Here is a 24,519-nt window from a genome sequence, read left to right on the forward strand (position 1 = left end):
AATGAAAAACACAGAATCCAACACTACAGCCACAAAAAATAACTTTAATGCGATAGTGATTTAAATGCCAGTAGCCATGAGGCTGTCTGAATGAACAGACTGTGAGAGTATATTGCATAGGTTGTTAATCGGGGACAGTCCTGCATGGAAGCTGAGTTAAAACAAAAACCTGTGACTCCAACCACTCTTCCACTCCGACACTGGTTGCGTCTCAAATTAGTTCTTTGTGAAGATGCTTGCACCTCCGCAGCATGAAGTGAGCATCTTCATCATTCAGATTTGAAAAGGCAAACCCCCTTTTGATTAGGCTCAGCTTCACTTAACAACCCACTACAGCCTTTTGAGACAAAACCCTTCTTTTAACGTCCTCAGTGCTGCAGTGAGTGATATCCATAGAGGTGAACAAGTGCTAAATGAGCGCAACGTGATAATATGACATTCAAGAGCACATTGACAATAAACACACAGGCCTAATATATCATTTTTCTGGTAAGGACATGACGAAGAGAGAAGCATTGTAGTGCACAGGTTTTGTTTAAAAGGCAAGAACGTCAAATAAATATCCTTAAAGAAGCTCAAGATAAAACGATGTCCGCTTTGAACTGAGAGGCGGTCGCTTGACTTACAGTGACCTCGCAGGCGTGAATGGAGAGAGAGGTAATGTGTTTGAAAGCCGAACAAACACTTCGACCACCAGCCTCTCAATTACAAAACATGATACCAACAGAAGTCCACCAGGAGGCTCTATGTGCGATTGAGGGTCTGGAAGATTCTGGATATTTGGAGCATGACTGGGCCGGTCTTGGGGTCGTTCATCCACTGGGTGCTGTTCAGAGGATTCTCCAGCATGTCTTCAAACGCTTCACACAAACAGAAAGCACACTGGTAAGATATTTATGAAACAACAGCAGCCTTTAACCCTTTGAAACCTAAGCACAGCGCAAATATGCACAAAGGAAGAGTAAAAAAACAAAAATAAACAAGAAAATGAAACAAGTAAAAAGTGCGTATATTATTTCCAGAGACTTATCACTAAATTCATAATTAGAATATATAATATTATAATATTTTCTAGACATATTTCCTAATTATTATTATTATTAATATTATTATTATTATTTAAATTTTGCCCTTTTAAAAACTAATTTTCATCTGAGGCATTTGGTGACTTTGTATCAAAAGTGCTCTGAAATCAATAATGATTAATACCATTAAAGGACCATTTGTGGTAAGTCTAACAGATTTATGTTTCCAATCAGTGCCTAAATGACACTCAGCACTTTCACTTTCACTGCCATCTCTGCACCAGACGTCTCACGTTAGTTAATACATAAAAACAAATCAAAGCGGCTCGTGCTGTGCAGCGAGGACCGGTGGTGTGTTCGCGCTCTGCCCATAGAAATGTAATTACCATCCCAGCCCTCAGAAGACAACCACTGCCAAGCATGCGTTACTACCTTCCAGACGACGACTAGTAATACTGGTAATAACCAGTGGTGTAAGAAGTATTCAGATCCTACACTAAAGTAAAAGTACTAATACCACCCTCTAAAAATGTGTTGTGACAGGTAAAAGTCCTGTTTTGAAAAACTACCTCAAAGTAGGTGAGTACAATAAGGAAACTGTACTTAAAGTATGAATAAGAAAATTACCCAATGCAGAAAAATCTTACGTTACATACAAAACATGCCGAAAAACTCAAATTTATATATTCAAAAAAAGAAAAAAATCACCCCAAATGATACAAGCACCCCAATCCTCATTTTTTTAAAAGGAAAAAAAAACCTCAAAAAATATCAGAATTATACGGAATAAAAAACTAACCAAAACTTAGAATTTGAAAAACAGAAAACGACAAAGAAGAAAAAACTCAGGTTGTCATTATGTTGGAAGTCAAAACACAGTGCGCAACCCAGAAATTAACATAAAAAAGAATAGAAAAAAAATCTAACAAGAATAAGAAAAAAAAAGTATAAAAAAAGTATAAACAAAATTGAAAACACCCTGAAACTCTAACTTTTAAAAAACTAACTCTCTATAAACTCTTGTTTTTATGGAAAATTTTAAATTTGTACAGTAATTAAAAAGAAAATGTATTGAAGCAAAAAGTAAAATATTTCCCTCTGAAATGACAAGTATATAAGGTAGCATGGAAATAAAATATCAAGTAAAGCACAAGTACCTCAAATTCATATTTATGTACAGTACTTGAGTAAATTTAATCAGTTATATTCTACCACTGGTAATACCTGTCAATACAAAACAAACTGTAACAGACACTAATTAAGTTTTATGTTTATTTTATTTCTATTTTTCTTTTTTTAAATCCTTTTACTCACCAATTAGTGCACATACATGTTGACAATATGAAAAAATAATAATAATACAAACAAATAAAGAAAAAGCAATAGATGTTCAAATGTTACAGATTAACAAAAGAGAGAACAGATAATCAACACATTAAAGTGTGTTAGGAAAAGAAGAAATGAAAAAAGGGAGAGAAGAAAAAATATTAAAAATAAGGAATTATATTAAATGAATTAGGGTCATGCTCTGTTAGGGGTTGGATGTATTTTAGGTGAGTTTTGCAGGATAGATTGGATCATATATTTTAAAGTCTGACTATATACACATTTATACTCACACATACACATAAATGTTTCCCAGTTACATGCGTATGTTTCCATTCATATGGGATTGTGGCATTAGCTCACCGGCAGCGAGGCAGTTTGGGTAATAGTTGAGAATATTTTGTTGAACTGTTTTGTTTTTGTTTGTTTTTTTGTTGTTGTTGTTGTTGTTGTTGTTTTTTAATGCAGAGCTGATTCTTGTTCAATAGTTATCTCTTGTGTAAGTAGATCCAACCATTGCAAGGTTTTGACTCTTTCCTAATTTTCTGGTTTAATGTTACACACATAGTATTTATTGTATTCTTATTTTAGTGTTCTTACTTATGTGAATATCTGTTGTACACATATAATCTATTCCTAAGTTTACATACTAGTTTTATGCATTGTATTGAAGCATAAGACACATAGTTTATTTTTACACATTTAACACTCAGCATTAGCATGTGAATATTTAAAAATTCTAAATATGTATAATGTCCTGAGCGTGTAGTGTATAAAACATATAGGATAAAAATATAGTAATAAGAAACAATATTCAGAAATTATAAATAGGTATAATGTGCTGAGTGTGTAAAAATATATGATAGAAATACAATAATTAGAAACAATTAGCACTAACGTGAATATTTTAAAATCAGAAAAGTACTTATTTCTACTGTCCATAATTCTCCATTCTTGACATCAGAGCGACTATAACAAACCACAGTTTCTGCTCAGGGATCGATTACGTGTATCTGATCCTGATTCTGACTTGGCTCAGTTTCTGTTATGTATAAATGTGTTTGGTTTTGATTTATCTCCGCTTGCTGTAACCATTAGACTCTGGCTAAAATATTTTTTTGGAAAGATGACGTAAAGCACAAGCATGTCTAGTTGTTCCTACCAAAATTATGTCTTTATTTCAGTACAAAAGTGTCACAATATAATTTTGTCTATGTTTTTAATAATGTGGCCCTGTGTTGTCCTTGTGATGTGGCAAATGATGCTATCTAGTGGTGAAATATAGTATTACAACTTAAATAATTTTGATTGTTACCAACTTTTTCCCTCAAAGGACCACTTTTTTTATCACAGATTGAGCTGGCAACCTCCAAGATGACATATCTATTTTATTGATATTTCCAGTGCAGGATGAAGAAGTTTAAGTCACCTTTTGGATTAGCCTACTTAAGTTAACATCTTAAAGTGCCTGTAGTATAAAAAAGTAATTTTATGATATGAAATATATAATGTGATGATATTAAATAATAAAGTTAAATGGAGCCACCTTTACACTTCAAGAAAGAAAGGTATTTTTTGCAACCTAAAGGATTTTAAGAACAAAAACTTTTTTTTCACCGCCCACTTTCTTTGTTGGTACATCTGTCCCCTCTTCCCTTCCTGTCCTTCTCTATTTTGTAGTGAGTAACTGAAATGCTTGGGGGAAATGTAGGGAAGTAAAAGTGAAAGTTGACAGAAATATAAAAAAACAGGTAAAGTATAGATACTCCAAATAATCCAATAAAGAAAATAAATAAATGAATGAACAAATACTAGTTGATGATGCAAATACACAAAGATAATAATGGCTCTTTCCACAGCCAGTGTTTGGTTTGTCCATTCTGGGCTACTGTAAAAACATGGCTGACTCCATGGACCAGGACCCACTCCCAATTCACATATAAGCAGCCCTAACCCTGATCCATAAATAAATAGATAGATACATAGACAAATAAAATTTAAATTTAGTTAATAATGCTAATGATAATAATAATAATAATAATAATAATAACACTTATTATTATCATATCAATAAATAGCTCATTCAAAAGTATGGAAACACACACATTATGCTTTTATTATTATTTATACTTTTATTGGATTCCATATCTGTAAATATAGTATCTCCTAAATTCTCCTGTTTTATGGTCCATTACAAGACCATACCCTCCATGCATGAGTTACATTGTGGGAAGCCCTTTAAGGTCTCAAAGGGTCAGATCACACAAAAAATACTTTCTCACACAGCTCATTTGGTATCTAGTCATGTAGACAGTGTTTATTTTATTTTACTGGCCAAATGAAAGCAAAATTACAAGCATGGCTATATAAATCAAAAGGGAAAGGAAAAATACCCAATTTTTGGAATTTTGGGTGAACTGGCCCTTTAAACGGAATGTAGAAGGTGTCAGTGGAATTGGAACACGTGCATGCAGAATGTGATGTCATAAAGGACTGCTGTGCATGCGACATGTGATGTCATGAGGGATTGCCTTTATGACATTATAGGTCTAAATTACATCATATGACATCACAATTCTTTTCAGAGAAGGGTATATAAAGGGTCTGTTCAGAAGACAGGCATCAGTTGGTGAAAAGATATCGGAGGCCAGGCTTATCCAAGCTACATTCAAGCTACTTCATCACCAAGTTGTAGTCACTTCTTCACTATAAGAAAATGAACAGCGACGAATCAGGATATTTCTCCATGGACAACCAGGACTTTTCATGGCTCCAACAGAATCCCTTCACTGAGAAGGGAGTTCAGGAGCATGCAGACCAGAAATCTGAGAGACCTAAGAGATTTCTGAAATCTCATACCATCATGGAGGAGAGAAGAAGCAACACTCCACTTGAAGAGGAAATGGAGAAAAAAACAAGCCCATGGACTTCTCCCTTTAAGAGCATTTTCAACGCAGAGGAGGTCATGGAGGAAATTGAGGAGGACATAGTCGAAGAGATTCAGGAGTATGTAGAGGAGCCTGAGGAGATGATTATGGATGTGGCTCAGGAGCAGCCCCGTACCTCCAATGGCGATGAAAACTACAACTACAGTTCCTTCGAAGAGGTATGAAATAATATAAGATAATAGACACACGTTTACACAAACACACATCGTAGCAGCTAGAAATTCAAAAACTGTAGCTGATACTGATACTGTTTTAAAATAATTGAATCCACTCCATGGCAGGATTATAAGAGAATGGGTACCTGGGTGCTGATACTGATAAGGCTCAACCACCTCAACAAGGCAAATAGACCTTGTGTTGGCTCTACCTTTATTTATTTGTTACATTATGTCTTCGTGGTAATTTTATGTCTCTTTATGGTTATGTTGCATTTCCTTGTAGTTGTTTGTGTCTCTGTGAGGTAATTTTGTGTCTCTTTGTAGTCATTTGTGTGTCTTTGTAGTGGTTTTGCCCCGTTTTCTAGTTATTTTGTGTTTCTATGGTCGTGTGAATTTATATTTTGTAGGTGATGGCCAGGGTGGGCCCTGACACTATGGGTCCCTGCCACTGTGCCTGGTTGCCCATTCAGTAATCCATCCATGCTTGCATCCCCTTTTTGACAAGAGCATAGGCATTCATCAAAACAAAATCCAAAAACACACATGTATTTCATAAATTAATCAAAAATTTAAATGAAAGAAGTTATGCATTTGATGTTTGGTCATTGTCACTATATATGTTTTTAAACACTCTGTTCAAGAGTAAACATCTTTATTAAATAATTTTTTATATGTTTCACAGACCGACGTATCAGAGAGATCTAGGAAATCCGAGGAATCTGAGAGATCTACAAAATCAGAGAGATCAGAGACATCCAGGAGATCTGAGAAATCTGAGAGATCTAGTAGATCAGAGAGATCAGAGACATCCAGGAGGTCAGAGACATCCAGGAGATCTGAGAAATCTGAGAAATCTAGAAGATCAGAGAAATCAGAGACATCTAGGAGATCTGAGAAATCTGAGAGATCCGAGAGACCTAAGATTTTTCTGAAATCTCGTGCCCTCATGGAGGAAAGAAGAGGCAAAGCTGCACTTGAGGAGGAACTGGAGAAAAAATCAAGCCCATGGAATTCTCCCTTTAAGAGCGTTTTCGATGCAGAGGACCTTATGGAAGAAATTGAGGAGGACATAGTGGAAGAGATTCGGGAGTATGTAGAGGAGCCTGAGGAGATTATGGATGTGGCTCAGGAGCAGCCCTGTATCTCCAATGGCAATGAAGACTACAATTACACTTCCTTTGAAGAGGTATGAAATAATATAAGATAATAGACACACGTTTACACAAACACACATCGTAGCAGCTAGAAATTCAAAAACTGTAGCTGATACTGATACTGTTTTAAAATAATTGAATCCACTCCATGGCAGGATTATAAGAGAATGAGTACCTGGGTGCTGATACTGATAAGGCTCAACCACCTCAACAAGGCAAATAGACCTTGTGTTGGCTCTACCTTTATTTATTTGTTACATTATGTCTTCGTGGTAATTTTATGTCTCTTTATGGTTATGTTGCATTTCCTTGAAGTTGTTTGTGTCTCTGTGAGGTAATTTTGTGTCTCTTTGTAGTCAATTGTGTGTCTTTGTGGTGGTTTTGCCCCTTTTTCTAGTTATTTTGTGTTTCTATGGTCGTGTGAATTTACATTTTGTAGGTGATGGCCAGGCTGGGCCCTGACACTATGGGCCCCTGCCACTGTGCCTGGTTGCCCATTCAGTAATCCGTCCATGCTTGCATCCCCCTTTTGACAAGAGCATAGGCATTCATTCAAACATAATCTAACAACACATTAATTTTATGTAAGTCAATCAAAAATATAAATGAAAGGAGTTATGCATTTGATGTTTGGTCATGGTCGCCACACAAGTTTCACACACATTGTTTAAGAGTAAACATCTAATCAGACTGTTGCATGTTTTTACAGACTGACATATCAGAAAGATCTGAAGGATCTGGGAGATCTTAATGATCGGGAGATCGAAGAAATTAGCTGTTCTTCAGGAAGCCCTTGAGGAGGAGCAAAAAGCCAAAGCTGCTCTCGAAGAGGAACTGAAGAAGGAAAAAACAGCCCGAGCTCAGCAGAAAAAGCTCCGGAAGCAGGAGCTAAAAGAAAAAGATGCTCTTTCAAAAGCTCTGCAGAAGGAGCAAGCTGAAAAAAGCACTCTTCATGCTGAGTTGGAGCTGTTGAGGGCACAAGTGGCTGATCTGAATAAGTCACAGAAAGAGCACCAGAGGAGGAAAGCAAAGCTGAAGGGCACAGTCACCCAAATGACCGCTGAACTTCAAGAGCACAAGAAGGAGATTGATAACCTCAAGTGCAATCTGGAAGCATCCTCCTGTCAGCACGCTGAAGCATTAGCAGAGCGTGATGAGGCACATAGTGCTGAGCTCTCCACTCTAAAGGAGAGCCTCATTAAGCTGCAGGAGCAAAATCTGGAAAAAGACCATGAAATTCAGTCCCTGTACATCAATCTCCAAAATCTTCAACAGGACACTGAACACAAAGACAAAACTGTTTCCTCCTTGCAGGAGGAAGTGAACCGCTGTATCTCAGCCCTCAAAGAGGAACAAAGTAAAAACTGTTCACTCCAGAAGAACTTTGAGGCTGTTGTTTCCAAACAGCAGGAGGAGGAAGCAGATGTGGATCGTCTTACTCAAGAGAACCAAAAACTTATCTCTGAGAACAAACGACTGCAGGGCGAACTTGATGCTGCTCTCCGTGAGCAGCAAACTGATCAAAAGCGGCTTCAGGAAGGAGCTGGGAGCGGACTCGAGGACGCCGTTAAGAGGGAGAAGGCTCGGTATAAGAGAGCATACAACAAGATCCTCAGCCTGGAGAAGGAGCTCTCTGAGAAGACTCTGGCTTTAGAAAAGAGCCTGGTGACTGAAAAAGTCCTAAAGTCATCCCTCAAGAATGAGCAGAAGCGCGTTGACCAGCTTATTTTGCAAAAGCAGCCTGCAGTGGAACCTCTAACCATCTATTGTGACCAGCTGAAGGAAGCATCTGCGCGTTCAGAGCATCTGATGTACGACATGCAGACTCTCAGGATGGAGAATGCAGATATCAGGGCTAAATTCGGTGCCCTGGAAAAGGACTATGACAGACTTCAAGTCGAACACAGATGTTATAGGGAGATGATGTCAGAGAAAGACAAAATCATCACTGAGAGTCAGTCCACCATCACCAGGCTCCAGTGCATGGTAGACGGGTTCTCGGGCGCTGCAATCAGAGAACACGCCAAACGGTTAGAACTTGAAGATGCCTTAAAAGAGGACAAAATGAGAAACTCTGAATTGCAGCAGAAAGTTGAGCAAATCAACTCTGCTCTTGAAAAAGAAAAAGCCTTGTGTGAAAAGTACCGGATTGAACTCAAGGAAGCTTTGACCCAGCAGATTAAAATACTGGAGGAAAAGCACCAGTTGGCCATGGTTCTGCAGAGAGCTCAGGAAGTTTACTCCAGGCCCCAAGAACAACAGCTGCCAGAGTCAAACTTCCATCTCAAGTTTGTCCCTCAGTACGTTTACATGCCCAAATAAGTTGAGCTAGCTCAATCAAGCCATTTAATGTTACTAGTGTCCTTGGCCCTGTATAAAATTCCCGGGGGAGAATTGGTCGGACTAACACAATAATTGGACTTTTTCTGACATCATGTAAACGTACTGAATGACACCAAGCTCAGGCTCAACCAGAAGAGACCACAAAGGCTTTTACAGCATCTGGAAAAGGCATACACCAATCTGAGGAGGAGGCACGGTGACAGTAGCTCAGACTATCGTGAGCTGCTGAAATCTGACGTTGCCCTCCAAATCAAATTCAGCGATGTGCAACGAAATCTCCGGACATACTTCAGCCCATCTCATATCACTGTACAACTGTAATTTTTCCAATCACTTGACATTCCCTGTCTGTCCGTCCTGGGAGAGGGATCCCTCCTCTGTTGCTCTCCCTGAGGTTCCTTCCACTATTTGACAACTGATGGATTTTTTTGGGAGTTTTTCCTCATCCGAGTCGAGGGTCTAAGGACAGAAGCTGTAGCATACAGTGCGGTTTGTAAATATGTGATTTGAGATTATGGGCTATAGAAAAAAACTAACAGTGAAGACTATTATCCAGATGACAGGAGACCTAAAATCTGTTGGAACACTCACTCAACAGATTCCATCAGCTTTACAGAGAGACCATGGGCTTGTTAGACCATTTAACCTCAATCTGATGGATTATGCTATCCTGTCAAGGTGGTATTTTGTTTATTATTTTTGTGTGTGTGATACTCACCCTGCCAACATTTGTATGAGGTAGCCCCAACATAGGCAAGTAGGCAACTGGCATGGGACCAATATGGGACTGTTGGACAGTCCTATATAGGGCCCATTATTCATCCCATTTACCATCCACATGGGTCCTACTTGCATATGTAGGTTAGGTAGTGGGGGTCTGCCAGTTAACAAATTTCACAGCTCAGTGTGATACTGTACTGTGGTGTTATGATTCTGTATGTTTTCATACAATAAAAAAAGTTGAAGTGTTAGATCACTTTTATGCACGGTGGTGTAGTGGACAACACTGTCGCCTCACAGCAAGAGGGTCCCTGGTGAGGGCGTGGTTTGAACCATGGGCCCCTCCATGCAGAGAACATGTGTTCTCCCCGTGTCAGCGTGGGTTCTCTCCGGGTGCTCCGGCTTCCTCCCACAGTCTGAAGACATGCAGGTGAAGTTAACTGGTGACTCTAAACTGCCCATAGATGTGAATGTGAGTGTGAATGGTTGTCTGGTGTACCCCGCCTTTCACCCAAATGTCATCTGGGAAAGGCTGCAGCTCCCCTGCCACCCTTGACAGGATAAGTAGTTATCCTGTTTTCTTCTTTGCAGTATTTTGAAAACACTGTTCGCAAAAATGTCAATAAATGAAAAAATAAAATTAAAAACAATGCAGTAAATATCTTAGTCTGCTTTTATAAACGTATTATTCCAATTTCCTTTTAAAGAAATACTCCTATTATTTGTAATGTTAAAATAGTTATCCATATTGAACTACTGTAAATAAATATTAATATGTTCCACACGAGGTATATACATATATATATACATATGTTCTGATGCTATCATATTTTACTTTAAGTTTACATTTAAAAATTTTCACCACTTTCCAGATTAACTTTTGTACAGAGAACATCAGGTTCAGAGATTTTTTACTGCAGCCAGCTACCAAATAACACTGGCAATATATTTTGACATCAATTTGCATGCAGAACAGGTTAAACTTTATGATAGTAGCTGTATTATTATAATTAATATATGCAATTATACATTGCCTTTTAGTTGATTTCTTACCATTTACAATGTGTGCCTCCGTGGCCTCCATAATGCTGCCGTTGTTGTGACGTCAGACCGCTGAAGTCGGGGTGCATGGACTTGTCTCAGTGCACAGTAAGTAGGAACTCCGACTTTGAGTGGCATCCCACTGTAGTTTTTCTGGTAGGAGGTCAGAAGATCTCTGGAACGCAGCATTACACACAGCGTTTATAAGATGTTGACATCAGCACCATAAATGTGAATGATCACAGTGAAAGCAATGCTGTCAGCAGCCATTTACTGTGAAAGAGCTAACGTGAAAGCATGGGAGACTACCTGTGATAATATAGTAAACAAAAAAGCTGCAAAGGATCCACTAAAATAAAAAAATGTAACTCTCAGTTATGTCTGTAGCATCCGAAACTCAGTTGGCTTAAACATCTAGTTGGTAGGATTTAGGGTACCTACTGGAAGAAAATGTGTATAATATTCATTCAATGTAATTCTGTGAAAATAAGTGATAAGACGCATTATACACTGATTATATCATTAATATATCACATTAGAACAGTATTTTCCCATTTAAACAGCATTTCCTTCAGTCATTTTTAAGTGACATTCAAACATTGGATATTTTATGAAAGAATCCTGAGTAAAAGTTAAATCTTTCATGTATATTTTGATGTGTATAAGATATATAACATCTCATTCTTACTTTAAAACCAGTTTAAACATAAATTATGTACTTTTACATTATGATAAAAAGGCTTCAACATGCCTTGAGTTTTCTCCTTCCCTCATGGTCTGCCATGGCTGTTGAGAAGAGTGAGGCTCCACTGAAGTCCACTTTAGATGATGTGGAACACCGTGATTGGCCGATAGACAACCAATCAAAAAATCTTTTCCTTGCTTTTTGGCATGCAGCAAAGGGCCTAGGCCGAAAGTGAACCTGCGGCCGGTCGACGAGGAAGTAGCCTCTGTTTATGGGTCTCCCACTCTACCAACTGAGCTACTGCGCACACCAAGTACACCTCAGATATTAAAAAGCAAAACAGGCAGTTTAACAGTGGACTTTTCCTGCCTGTAGTTTTCTGACCACTTAATGAAAAACACAGAATCCAACACTACAGCCACAAAAAATAACTTTAATGCGATAGTGATTTAAATGCCAGTAGCCATGAGGCTGTCTGAATGAACAGACTGTGAGAGTATATTGCATAGGTTGTTAATCGGGGACAGTCCTGCATGGAAGCTGAGTTAAAACAAAAACCTGTGACTCCAACCACTCTTCCACTCCGACACTGGTTGCGCCTCAAATTAGTTCTTTGTGAAGATGCTTGCACCTCCGCAGCATGAAGTGAGCATCTTCATCATTCAGATTTGAAAAGGCAAACCCCCTTTTGATTAGGCTCAGCTTCACTTAACAACCCACTACAGCCTTTGAGACAAAACCCTTCTTTTAACGTCCTCAGTGCTGCAGTGAGTGATATCCATAGAGGTGAACAAGTGCTAAATGAGCAACGTGATAATATGACATTCAAGAGCACATTGACAATAAACACACAGGCCTAATATATCATTTTTCTGGTAAAAACATGACTAAGACACAAACATTTTAGTGTACAGCTTTTGTTTAAAAGGCAAGAACGTCAAATAAATATCCTTAAAGAAGCTCAAGATAAAACGATGTCCGCTTTGAACTGAGAGGCGGTCGCTTGACTTACAGTGACCTCAAGAGGCGTGAATGGAGAGAGAGGTAATGTGTTTGAAAGCCGAACAAACACTTCACCACCAGCCTCTCAATTACAAAACATGATACCAACAGAAGTCCACCAGGAGGCTCTATGTGCGATTGAGGGTCTGGAAGATTCTGGATATTTGGAGCATGACTGGGCCGGTCTCGGGTCGTTCATCCACTGGGTGCTGTTCAGAGGATTCTCCAGCATGTCTTCAAACGCTTCACACAAACAGAAAGCACACTGGTAAGATATTTATGAAACAACAGCAGCCTTTAACCCTTTGAAACCTAAGCACAGCAAATATGCACAAAGGAAGAGTAAAAAACAAAATAAACAAGAAAATGAAACAAGTAAAAAGTGTGTATATTATTTCCAGAGACTTATCACTAAATTCATAATTAGAATATATAATATTATAATATTTTCTAGACATATTTCCTAATTATTATTATTATTAATATTTAAATTTTGCCCTTTTTAAAAAACTAATTTTCATCTGAGGCATTTGGTGACTTTGTATCAAAAAGTGCTCTGAAATCAATAATGATTAATACCATTAAAGGACCATTTGTGGTAAGTCTAACAGATTTATGTTTCCAATCAGTGCCTAAATGACACTCAGCACTTTCACTTTCACTGCCATCTCTGCACCAGACGCCTCAACGTTAGTTAATACATAAAAACAAATCAAAGCGGCTCGTGCTGTGCAGCGAGGACCGTGGTGTGTTCGCGCTCTGCCCATAGAAATGTAATTACCATCCCAGCCCTCAGTAAAGACAACCATCACAAGCATGCAACTACCTTCCAGACGACGACTAGTAATACTGGTAATAACCAGTGGTGTAAGAAGTATTCAGATCCTACACTAAAGTAAAAGTACTAATACCACCCTCTAAAAATGTGTTGTGACAGGTAAAAGTCCTGTTTTGAAAAACTACATCAAAGTAGGTGAGTACAATAAGGAAACTGTACTTAAAGTATGAATAAGAAAATTACCCAATGCAGAAAAATCTTACGTTACATACAAAACATGCCGAAAAAACTCAAATTTATATATTCAAAAAAAGAAAAAAATCACCCCAAATGATACAAGCACCCCAATCCTCATTTTTTTAAAAGGAAAAAAAAACCTCAAAAAATATCAGAATTATACGGAATAAAAAACTAACCAAAACTTAGAATTTGAAAAACAGAAAAACGACAAAGAAGAAAAAAACTCAGGTTGTCATTATGTTGGAAGTCAAAACACAGTGCGCAACCCAGAAATTAACATAAAAAGAATAGAAAAAAATCTAACAAGAATAAGAAAAAAGTATAAAAAAGTATAAACAAAATTGAAAACACCCTGAAACTCTAACTTTTAAAAAACTAACTCTCTATAAACTCTTGTTTTTATGGAAAATTTTAAATTTGTACAGTAATTAAAAAGAAAATGTATTGAAGCAAAAAGTAAAATATTTCCTCTGAAATGACAAGTATATAAGGTAGCATAGAAATAAAATATCAAGTACATCACAAGTACCTCAAATTCATATTTATGTACAGTACTTGAGTAAATTTAATCAGTTATATTCTACCACTGGTAATACCTGTCAATACAAAACAAACTGTAACAGACACTAATTAAGTTTTATGTTTATTTTATTTCTATTTTCTTTTTTAAATCCTTTTACTCACCAATTAGTGCACATACATGTTGACAATATGAAAAATAATAATAATACAAACAAATAAAGAAAAAGCAATAGATGTTCAAATGTTACAGATTAACAAAAGAGAGAATAGATAATCAACACATTAAAGTGTGTTAGGAAAAGAAGAAATGAAAAAGGAGAGAAGAAAAATATTAAAAATAAGGAATTATATTAAATGAATTAGGGTCATGCTCTGTTAGGGGTTGGATGTATTTTAGGTGAGTTTTGCAGGATAGATTGGATCATATATTTTAAAGTCTGACTATATACACATTTATACTCACACATACACATAAATGTTTCCCCAGTTACATGCGTATGTTTCCATTCATATGGGATTGTGGCATTAGCTCACCGGCAGCGAGGCAGTTTGGGTAATAGTTGAGAATATTTTGTTGAACTGTTTTGTTTTTGTTTGTTTTTTTGTTGTTGTTGTTGTTGTTGTTTTTAATGCAGAGCTGATTCTTGTTCAATAGTTATCTCTTGTGTAAGTAGATCCAACCATTGCAAGGTTTTGACTCTCTCCTAATTTTCTGGTTTAATGTTACACACATAGTATTTATTGTATTCTTATTTTAGTGTTCTTACTTATGTGAATATCTGTTGTACACATATAATCTATTCCTAAGTTTACATACTAGTTTTATGCATTGTATTGAAGCATAAGACACATAGTTTATTTTTACACATTTAACACTCAGCATTAGCATGTGAATATTTAAAAATTCTAAATATGTATAATGTCCTGAGCGTGTAGTGTATAAAACATATAGGATAAAAATATAGTAATAAGAAACAATATTCAGAAATTATAAATAGGTATAATGTGCTGAGTGTGTAAAAATATATGATAGAAATACAATAATTAGAAACAATTAGCACTAACGTGAATATTTTAAAATCAGAAAAGTACTTATTTCTACTGTCCATAATTCTCCATTCTTGACATCAGAGCGACTATAACAAACCACAGTTTCTGCTCAGGGATCGATTACGTGTATCTGATCCTGATTCTGACTTGGCTCAGTTTCTGTTATGTATAAATGTGTTTGGTTTTGATTTATCTCCGCTTGCTGTAACCATTAGACTCTGGCTAAAATATTTTTTGGAAAGATGACGTAAAGCACAAGCATGTCTAGTTGTTCCTACCAAAATTATGTCTTTATTTCAGTACAAAAGTGTCACAATATAATTTTGTCTATGTTTTTAATAATGTAGCCCTGTGTTGTCCTTGTGATGTGGCAAATGATGCTATCTAGTGGTGAAATATAGTATTACAACTTAAATAATTTTGATTGTTACCAACTTTTTCCCTCAAAGGACCACTTTTTTATCACAGATTGAGCTGGCAACCTCCAAGATGACATATCTATTTTATTGATATTTCCAGTGCAGGATGAAGAAGTTTAAGTCACCTTTTGGATTAGCCTACTTAAGTAAACATCTTAAAGTGCCTGTAGTATAAAAAAGTAATTTTATGATATGAAATGATAATGTGATGATATTAAATTCTAAAGTTAAATGGAGCCACCTTTACACTTCAAGAAAGAAAGGTATTTTTTGCAACCTAAAGGATTTTAAGAACAAAAACTTTTTTTTTCACCGCCCACTTTCTTTATTGGTACATCTGTCCCCTCTTCCCTTCCTGTCCTTCTCTATTTTGTAGTGAGTAACTGAAATGCTTGGGGGAAATGTAGGGAAGTAAAAGTGAAAGTTGACAGAAATATAAAAAAACAGGTAAAGTATAGATACTCCAAATAATCCAATAAAGAAAATAAATAAATGAATGAACAAATACTAGTTGATGATGCAAATACACAAAGATAATAATGGCTCTTTCCACAGCCAGTGTTTGGTTTGTCCATTCTGGGCTACTGTAAAAACATGGCTGACTCCATGGACCAGGACCCACTCCCAATTCACATATAAGCAGCCCTAACCCTGATCCATAAATAAATAGATAGATACATAGACAAATAAAATTTTAATTTAGTTAATAATGCTAATAATGCTAATAATAATAATAATAATAATAATAATAATAATAATAACACTTATTATTATCATATCAATAAATAGCTCATTCAAAAGTATGGAAACACACACATTATGCACTAATACTTTTATTATTATTTATACTTTTATTGGATTCCATATCTGTAAATATAGTATCTCCTAAATTCTCCTGTTTTATGGTCCATTACAAGACCATACCCTCCATGCATGAGTTACATTGTGGGAAGCCCTTTAAGGTCTCAAAGGGTCAGATCACACAGAAAATACTTTCTCACACAGCTCATTTGGTATCTAGTCATGTAGACAGTGTTTATTTTATTTTACTGGCCAAATGAAAGCAAAATTACAAGCATGGCTATATAAATCACAAGGGGAAAGGGAAAAATTCCCAATTTTTGGAATTTTGGGTGAACTGGCCCTTTAAACGGAATGTAGAAGGTGTCAGTGGAATTGGAACACATTCATGCAGAATGTGATGTCATAAAGGACTGCGGTGCATGCGACATGTTATGTCATGAGAGATTGCCTTTATGACATTATAGGTCTAAATTACATCATATGACATCACAATTCTTTTCAGAGAAGGGTATATAAAGGGTCTGTTCAGAAGACAGGCATCAGTTGGTGAAAAGATATCGGAGGCCAGGCTTATCCAAGCTACATTCAAGCTACTTCATCACCAAGTTGTAGTCACTTCTTCACTATAAGAAAATGAACAGCGACGAGTCAGGATATTTCTCCATGGACAACCAGGACTTTTCATGGCTCCAACAGAATCCCTTCACTGAGAAGGGAGTTCAGGAGCATGCAGACCAGAAATCTGAGAGACCTAAGAGATTTCTGAAATCTCATACCATCATGGAGGAGAGAAGAAGCAACACTCCACTTGAAGAGGAAATGGAGAAAAAAACAAGCCCATGGACTTCTCCCTTTAAGAGCATTTTCAACGCAGAGGAGGTCATGGAGGAAATTGAGGAGGACATAGTCGAAGAGATTCAGGAGTATGTAGAGGAGCCTGAGGAGATGATTATGGATGTGGCTCAGGAGCAGCCCCGTCCCTCCAATGGCGATGAAAACTACAACTACAGTTCCTTCGAAGAGGTATGAAATAATATAAGATAATAGACACACGTTTACACAAACACACATGGTAGCAGTTAGAAATTCAAAACTGTAGCTGATACTGATACTGTTTTAAAATAATTGAATCCACTCCATGGCAGGATTATAAGAGAATGGGTATCTGGGTGCTGATACTGATAAGGCTCAACCACCTCAACAAGGCAAATAGACCTTGTGTTGGCTCTACCTTTATTTATTTGTTACATTATGTCTTCGTGGTAATTTTATGTCTCTTTATGGTTATGTTGCATTTCCTTGTAGTTGTTTGTGTCTCTGTGAGGTAATTTTGTGTCTCTTTGTAGTCATTTGTGTGTCTTTGTAGTGGTTTTGCCCCTGTTTTCTAGTTATTTTGTGTTTCTATGGTCGTGTGAATGTACATTTTGTAGGTGATGGCCAGGGTGGGCCCTGACACTATGGGTCCCTGCCACTGTGCCTGGTTGCCCATTCAGTAATCCATCCATGCTTGCATCCCCTTTTTGACAAGAGCATAGGCATTCATCAAAACAAAATCCAAAAACACACATGTATTTCATAAATTAATCAAAAATTTAAATGAAAGAAGTTATGCATTTGATGTTTGGTCATTGTCACTATATATGTTTTTAAACACTCTGTTCAAGAGTAAACATCTTTATTAAATAATTTTTTATATGTTTCACAGACCGACGTATCAGAGAGATCTAGGAAATCTGAGGAATCTGAGAGATCTACAAAATCAGAGAGATCAGAGACATCCAGGAGATCTGAGAAATCTGAGAGATCTAGTAGATCAGAGAGATCAGAGACATCCAGGAGGTCAGAGACATCCAGGAGATCTGAGAAATCTGAGAAATCTAGAAGATCAGAGAAATCAGAGACATCTAGGAGATCTGAGAAATCTGAGAGATCCGAGAGACCTAAGATTTTTCTGAAATCTCGTGCCCTCATGGAGGAAAGAAGAGGCAAAGCTGCACTTGAGGAGGAACTGGAGAAAAAATCAAGCCCATGGAATTCTCCCTTTAAGAGCGTTTTCGATGCAGAGGACCTTATGGAGGAAATTGAGGAAGACATAGTGGAAGAGATTCGGGAGTATGTAGAGGAGCCTGAGGAGATTATGGATGTGGCTCAGGAGCAGCCCTGTATCTCCAATGGCAATGAAGACTACAATTACACTTCCTTTGAAGAGGTATGAAATAATATAAGATAATAGACATACGTTTACACAAACACACATGGTAGCAGCTAGAAATTCAAAACCTGTGGCTGATACTGATACTGTTTTAAAATAATTGAATCCACTCCATGGCAGGATTATAAGAGAATGGGTACCTGGGTGCTGATACTGATAAGGCTCAACCACCTCAACAAGGCAAATAGACCTTGTGTTGGCTCTACCTTTATTTATTTGTTACATTATGTCTTCGTGGTAATTTTATGTCTCTTTATGGTTATGTTGCATTTCCTTGAAGTTGTTTGTGTCTCTGTGAGGTAATTTTGTGTCTCTTTGTAGTCAATTGTGTGTCTTTGTGGTGGTTTTGCCCCTTTTCTAGTTATTTTGTGTTTCTATGGTCATGTGAATTTACATTTTGTAGGTGATGGCCAGGCTGGGCCCTGACACTATGGGTCCCTGCCACTGTGCCTGGTTGCCCATTCAGTAATCCGTCCATGCTTGCATCCCCCTTTTGACAAGAGCATAGGCATTCATTCAAACATAATCTAACAACACATTAATTTTATGTAAGTCAATCAAAAATATAAATGAAAGGAGTTATGCATTTGATGTTTGGTCATGGTCGCCACACAAGTTTCACACACATTGTTTAAGAGTAAACATCTAATCAGACTGTTGCATGTTTTTACAGACTGACATATCAGAAAGATCTGAAGGATCTGGGAGATCTTATGATCGGGAGATCAAGAAATTAGCTGTTCTTCAGGAAGCCCTTGAGGAGGAGCAAAAGCCAAAGCTGCTCTCAAGAGGAACTGAAGAAGGAAAAACAGCCCGAGCTCAGCAGAAAAAGCTCCGGAAGCAGGTGCTAAAAGAAAAAGATGCTCTTTCAAAAGCTCTGCAGAAGGAGCAAGCTGAAAAAAGCACTCTTCATGCTGAGTTGGAGCTGTTGAGGGCACAAGTGGCTGATCTGAATAAGTCACAGAAAGAGCACCAGAGGAGGAAAGCAAAGCTGAAGGGCACAGTCACCCAAATGACCGCTGAACTTCAAGAGCACAAGAAGGAGATTGATAACCTCAAGTGCAATCTGGAAGCATCCTCCTGTCAGCACGCTGAAGCATTAGCAGAGCGTGATGAGGCACATAGTGCTGAGCTCTCCACTCTAAAGGAGAGCCTCATTAAGCTGCAGGAGAAAATCTGAAAGACCATGAAATTCAGTCCCTGTACATCAATCTCCAAAATCTTCAACAGGACACTGAACACAAAGACAAAACTGTTTCCTCCTTGCAGGAGGAAGTGAACCGCTGTATCTCAGCCCTCAAAGAGGAACAAAGTAAAAACTGTTCACTCCAGAAGAACTTTGAGGCTGTTGTTTCCAAACAGCAGGAGGAGGAAGCAGATGTGGACCTTCTGACTCAAGAGAACCAAAAACTTATCTCTGAGAACAAACGACTGCAGGGCGAACTTGATGCTGCTCTCCGTGAGCAGCAAACTGATCAAAAGCGGCTTCAGGAAGGAGCTGGGAGCGGACTCGAGGAGGCCATTAAGAGGGAGAAGGCTCGGTATAAGAGAGCATACAACAAGATCTTCAGCCTGGAGAAGGAGCTCTGAGAAGACTCTGGCTTTAGAAAAGAGCCTGGTGACTGAAAAAGTCCTAAAGTCATCCCTCAAGAATGAGCAGAAGCTGCTGACCAGCTTATTTTGCAAAAGCAGCCTGCAGTGGAACCTCTAACCATCTTTTGTGACCAGCTGAAGGAAGCATCTGCTGCTCAGAGCATCTGATGTACGACATGCAGACTCTCAGGATGGAGAATGCAGATATCAGGGCTAAATTCGGTGCCCTGGAAAAGGACTATGACAGACTTCAAGTCGAACACAGATGTTATAGGGAGATGATGTCAGAGAAAGACAAAATCATCACTGAGAGTCAGTCCACCATCACCAGGCTCCAGTGCATGGTAGACGGGTTCTCGGCGCGGCAATCAGAGAACACGTCAAAACGGTTAGAACTTGAAGATGCCTTAAAAGAGGACAAAATGAGAAACTCTGAATTGCAGCAGAAAGTTGAGCAAATCAACTCTGCTCTTGAAAAAGAAAAAGCCTTGTGTGAAAAGTACCGGATTGAACTCAAGGAAGCTTTGACCCAGCAGATTAAAATACTGGAGGAAAAGCACCAGTTGGCCATGGTTCTGCAGAGAGCTCAGGAAGTTTACTCCAGGCCCCAAGAACAACAGCTGCCAGAGTCAAACTTCCATCTCAAGTTTGTCCCTCAGTACGTTTACATGCCCAAATAAGTTGAGCTAGCTCGAATAGGCCATTTAATACCACAACTAGGAGATCTGAGAAAACTACCAGTGTCCTTGGCCCTGTATAAAATTCCCGGGGGAGAATGGATTTATTGACGAAATTATAATTATTAGTCGGACTCAAATTCAGCGATGCGCAACAAAATCTCCGGACAGACTGCAGCCCATCTCAGATCACCGTACAACTGTAATTTTTCCCGCTCACGTGACATTCCCTGTCTGTCCGTCCTGGGAGAGGGATCCCTCCTCTGTTACTCTCCCTGAGGTTCCTTCCACTAGTTCTTTGGGAGTTTTTCCTCATCCGAGTCGAGGGTCTAAGGACAGAAGCTGTCACATACAGTGCTGTTTGTAAATATGTGATTTGAGATTGTGGGCTATAGAAAAACAGTGAAGACTATTATCCAGGGGGTCTGCTAGTTAACAAATTTCACAGGTCAGTGTGATACTGTACTGTGGTGTTATGATTCTGTATGTTTTCATACAATAAAAAAGAAGTGTCAGATCACTTTTATGCACGATGGTGTAGTGGATAACACTGTCGCCTCACAGCAAGAGGGTCCTTGGTGAGGGCGTGGTTTGAACCATGGGCCCTTCTATGCAGAGAACATGTGTTCTCCCGTGTCAGCGTGGGTTCTCTCCGGTGCTCCGCTTCCTCCCACAGTCTGAAGACATGCAGGTGAAGTTAACTGGTGACTCTAAACTGCCCATAGATGTGAATGTGAGTGTGAATGGTTGTCGGTCTCTATTTGTCAACCCTGCAAAAGTCTGGTGAGTTGTCCAGGGTGTACCCCGCCTTTCACCCAAATGTCCGCCGGGAAAGGCGCAGCTCCCCCACCAACCTTGACAGGATAAGCAGTTACCCAGGACGGTTACTCCAGGCCCCCAAAACAACAGCTGCCAGAGTCAAACTTCCATCTCACGTTCACCCCCCAGCATGTTTATATGCAAAATAAGTTGAGCTAGCTCAATCAAGCCATTTAATGTTACTAGTGTCCTTGACCCGTATAAAATCCCTCGGGGAGAATGGATTTATTGACGAAATCACAATTATTGGTCGGACTAACACAATAATTGGACTTTTTCTGACATCATGTAAACGTACTGAATGACACCAAGCTCAGGCTCAACCAGAAGACACCACAAAGGCTTTTACAGCATCTGGAAAAGGCATACACCAATCTGAGGAGGAGGCACGGTGACAGTAGCTCAGACTATCGTGAGCTGCTGAAATCTTACGTTGCCCTCCAAATCAAATTCAGCGATGTGCAACGTAAATCTCCGGACATACTTCAGCCCATCTCTTATCACTGTACAACTGTAATTTTTCCAATCACTTGACATTCCCTGTCTGTCCGTCCTGGGAGAGGGATCCCTCCTCTGTTGCTCTCCCTGAGGTTCCTTCCACTATTTGACAACTGATGGATTTTTTTGGGAGTTTTTCCTCATCCGAGTCGAGGGTCTAAGGACAGAAGCTGTAGCATACAGTGCGGTTTGTAAATATGTGATTTGAGATTATGGGCTATAGAAAAAAAACAGTGAAGACTATTATCCAGATGACAGGAGACCTAAAATCTGTTGGAACACTCACTCAACAGATTCCATCAGCTTTACAGAGAGACCATGGGCTCATTAGACCATTTAACCTCAATCTGATGGATTATGCTATCCTGTCAAGGTGGTATTTTGTTTATTATTTTTGTGTGTGTGATACTCACCCTGCCAACATTTGTATGAGGTAGCCCCAACATAGGCAAGTAGGCAACTGGCATGGGACCAATATGGGACTGTTGGACAGTCCTATATAGGGCCCATTATTCATCCCATTTACCATCCACATGGGTCCTACTTGCATATGTAGGTTAGGTAGTGGGGGTCTGCCAGTTAACAAATTTCACAGCTCAGTGTGATACTGTACTGTGGTGTTATGATTCTGTATGTTTTCATACAATAAAAAAAGTTGAAGTGTTAGATCACTTTGCGGCACGGTGGTGTAGCGGACAACACTGTCGCCTCACAGCAAGAGGGTCCCTGGTGAGGGCGTGGTTTGAACCATGGGCCCCTCCATGCAGAGAACATGTGTTCTCCCCGTGTCAGCGTGGGTTCTCTCCGGGTGCTCCGGCTTCCTCCCACAGTCTGAAGACATGCAGGTGAAGTTAACTGGTGACTCTAAACTGCCCATAGATGTGAATGTGAGCGTGAATGGTTGTCTGGTGTACCCCGCCTTTCACCCAAATGTCATCTGGGAAAGGCTCCAGCTCCCCTGCCACCCTTGACAGGATAAGTAGTTATCCTGTTTTCTTCTTTGCAGTATTTTGAAAACACTGTTTGCAAAAATGTCAATAAATGAAAAATAAAATTAAAAACAATGCAGTAAATATCTTAGTCTGCTTTTATAAATGTATTATTCCAATTTCCTTTTAAAGAAATACTCCTATTATTTGTAATGTTAAAATAGTTATCCATATTGAACTACTGTAAATAAATATTAATATGTTCCACACGAGGCATATACATATATATATACATATGTTCTGATGCTATCATATTTTACTTTAAGTTTACATTTAAAAATTTTCACCACTTTCCAGATTAACTTTTGTACAGAGAACATCAGGTTCAGAGATTTTTTACTGCAGCCAGCTACCAAATAACACTGGCAATATATTTTGACATCAATTTGCATGCAGAACAGGTTAAACTTTATGATAGTAGCTGTATTATTATAATTAATATATGCAATTATACATTGCCTTTTAGTTGATTTCTTACCATTTACAATGTGTGCCTCCGTGGCCTCCATAATGCTGCCGTTGTTGTGACGTCAGACCGCTGAAGTCGGGGTGCATGGACTTGTCTCAGTGCACAGTAAGTAGGAACTCCGACTTTGAGTGGCATCCCACTGTAGTTTTTCTGGTAGGAGGTCAGAAGATCTCTGGAACGCAGCATTACACACAGCGTTTATAAGATGTTGACATCAGCACCATAAATGTGAATGATCACAGTGAAAGCAATGCTGTCAGCAGCCATTTACTGTGAAAGAGCTAACGTGAAAGCATGGGAGACTACCTGTGATAATATAGTAAACAAAAAAGCTGCAAAGGATCCACTAAAATAAAAAAATGTAACTCTCAGTTATGTCTGTAGCATCCGAAACTCAGTTGGCTTAAACATCTAGTTGGTAGGATTTAGGGTACCTACTGGAAGAAAATGTGTATAATATTCATTCAATGTAATTCTGTGAAAATAAGTGATAAGACGCATTATACACTGATTATATCATTAAAATATCACATTAGAACAGTATTTTCCCATTTAAACAGCATTTCCTTCAGTCATTTTTAAGTGACATTCAAACATTGGATATTTTATGAAAGAATCCTGAGTAAAAGTTAAATCTTTCATGTATATTTTGATGTGTATAAGATATATAACATCTCATTCTTACTTTAAAACCAGTTTAAACATAAATTATGTACTTTTACATTATGATAAAAGGCTTCAACATGCCTTGAGTTTTCTCCTTCCCTCATGGTCTGCCATGGCTGTTGAGAAGAGTGAGGCTCCACTGAAGTCCACTTTAGATGATGTGGAACACCGTGATTGGCCGATAGACAACCAATCAAAAAATCTTTTCCTTGCTTTTTGGCATGCAGCAAAGGGCCTAGGCCGAAAGTGAACCTGCGGCCGGTGCGACGAGGAAGTAGCCTCTGTTTATGGGTCTCCCACTCTACCAACTGAGCTACTGCGCACACCAAGTACACCTCAGATATTAAAAAGCAAAACAGGCAGTTTAACAGTGGACTTTTC

The 24,519-nt window shown here is 38.4% G+C and overlaps 1 protein-coding gene, 2 long non-coding RNA genes and 1 pseudogene across 3 annotated transcripts; 2 read left to right on the forward strand and 2 right to left on the reverse strand.

Annotated features, from left to right (window-relative positions):
- Window positions 1-531: 531 nt before the first annotated feature.
- LOC148189702 (uncharacterized) lies at window positions 532-11,604 on the reverse strand. The gene is made up of 3 exons (XR_015776311.1): window positions 11,467-11,604; window positions 10,728-10,890; window positions 532-860 (listed from the first exon to the last, which is right to left on the reverse strand). It is a non-coding gene; the product is annotated as an uncharacterized LOC148189702 (long non-coding RNA).
- Window positions 7,362-9,457, forward strand: LOC148189703 (uncharacterized). The gene is made up of 2 exons (XM_088076005.1): window positions 7,362-8,335; window positions 8,411-9,457. Exons 1-2 carry the CDS (start codon window positions 7,362-7,364, stop codon window positions 8,931-8,933), a joined length of 1,497 nt encoding a protein of 498 aa, XP_087932131.1. The 3' UTR covers window positions 8,934-9,457.
- Window positions 11,605-12,513: 909 nt separating the features above from the next.
- LOC148189704 (uncharacterized) lies at window positions 12,514-24,357 on the reverse strand. The gene is made up of 3 exons (XR_015776312.1): window positions 24,220-24,357; window positions 23,482-23,644; window positions 12,514-12,645 (listed from the first exon to the last, which is right to left on the reverse strand). It is a non-coding gene; the product is annotated as an uncharacterized LOC148189704 (long non-coding RNA).
- LOC148189705 (uncharacterized) lies at window positions 16,849-20,918 on the forward strand (annotated as a pseudogene).
- Window positions 24,358-24,519: the final 162 nt, after the last annotated feature.

The sequence above is a fragment of the Plectropomus leopardus genome, chromosome 4 (genome assembly GCF_026936395.1).
Source record: "Plectropomus leopardus strain MGB_pleo_1.0 chromosome 4, ASM2693639v1, whole genome shotgun sequence".
NCBI classification, from domain to species: domain Eukaryota; kingdom Metazoa; phylum Chordata; class Actinopteri; order Perciformes; family Serranidae; genus Plectropomus; species Plectropomus leopardus.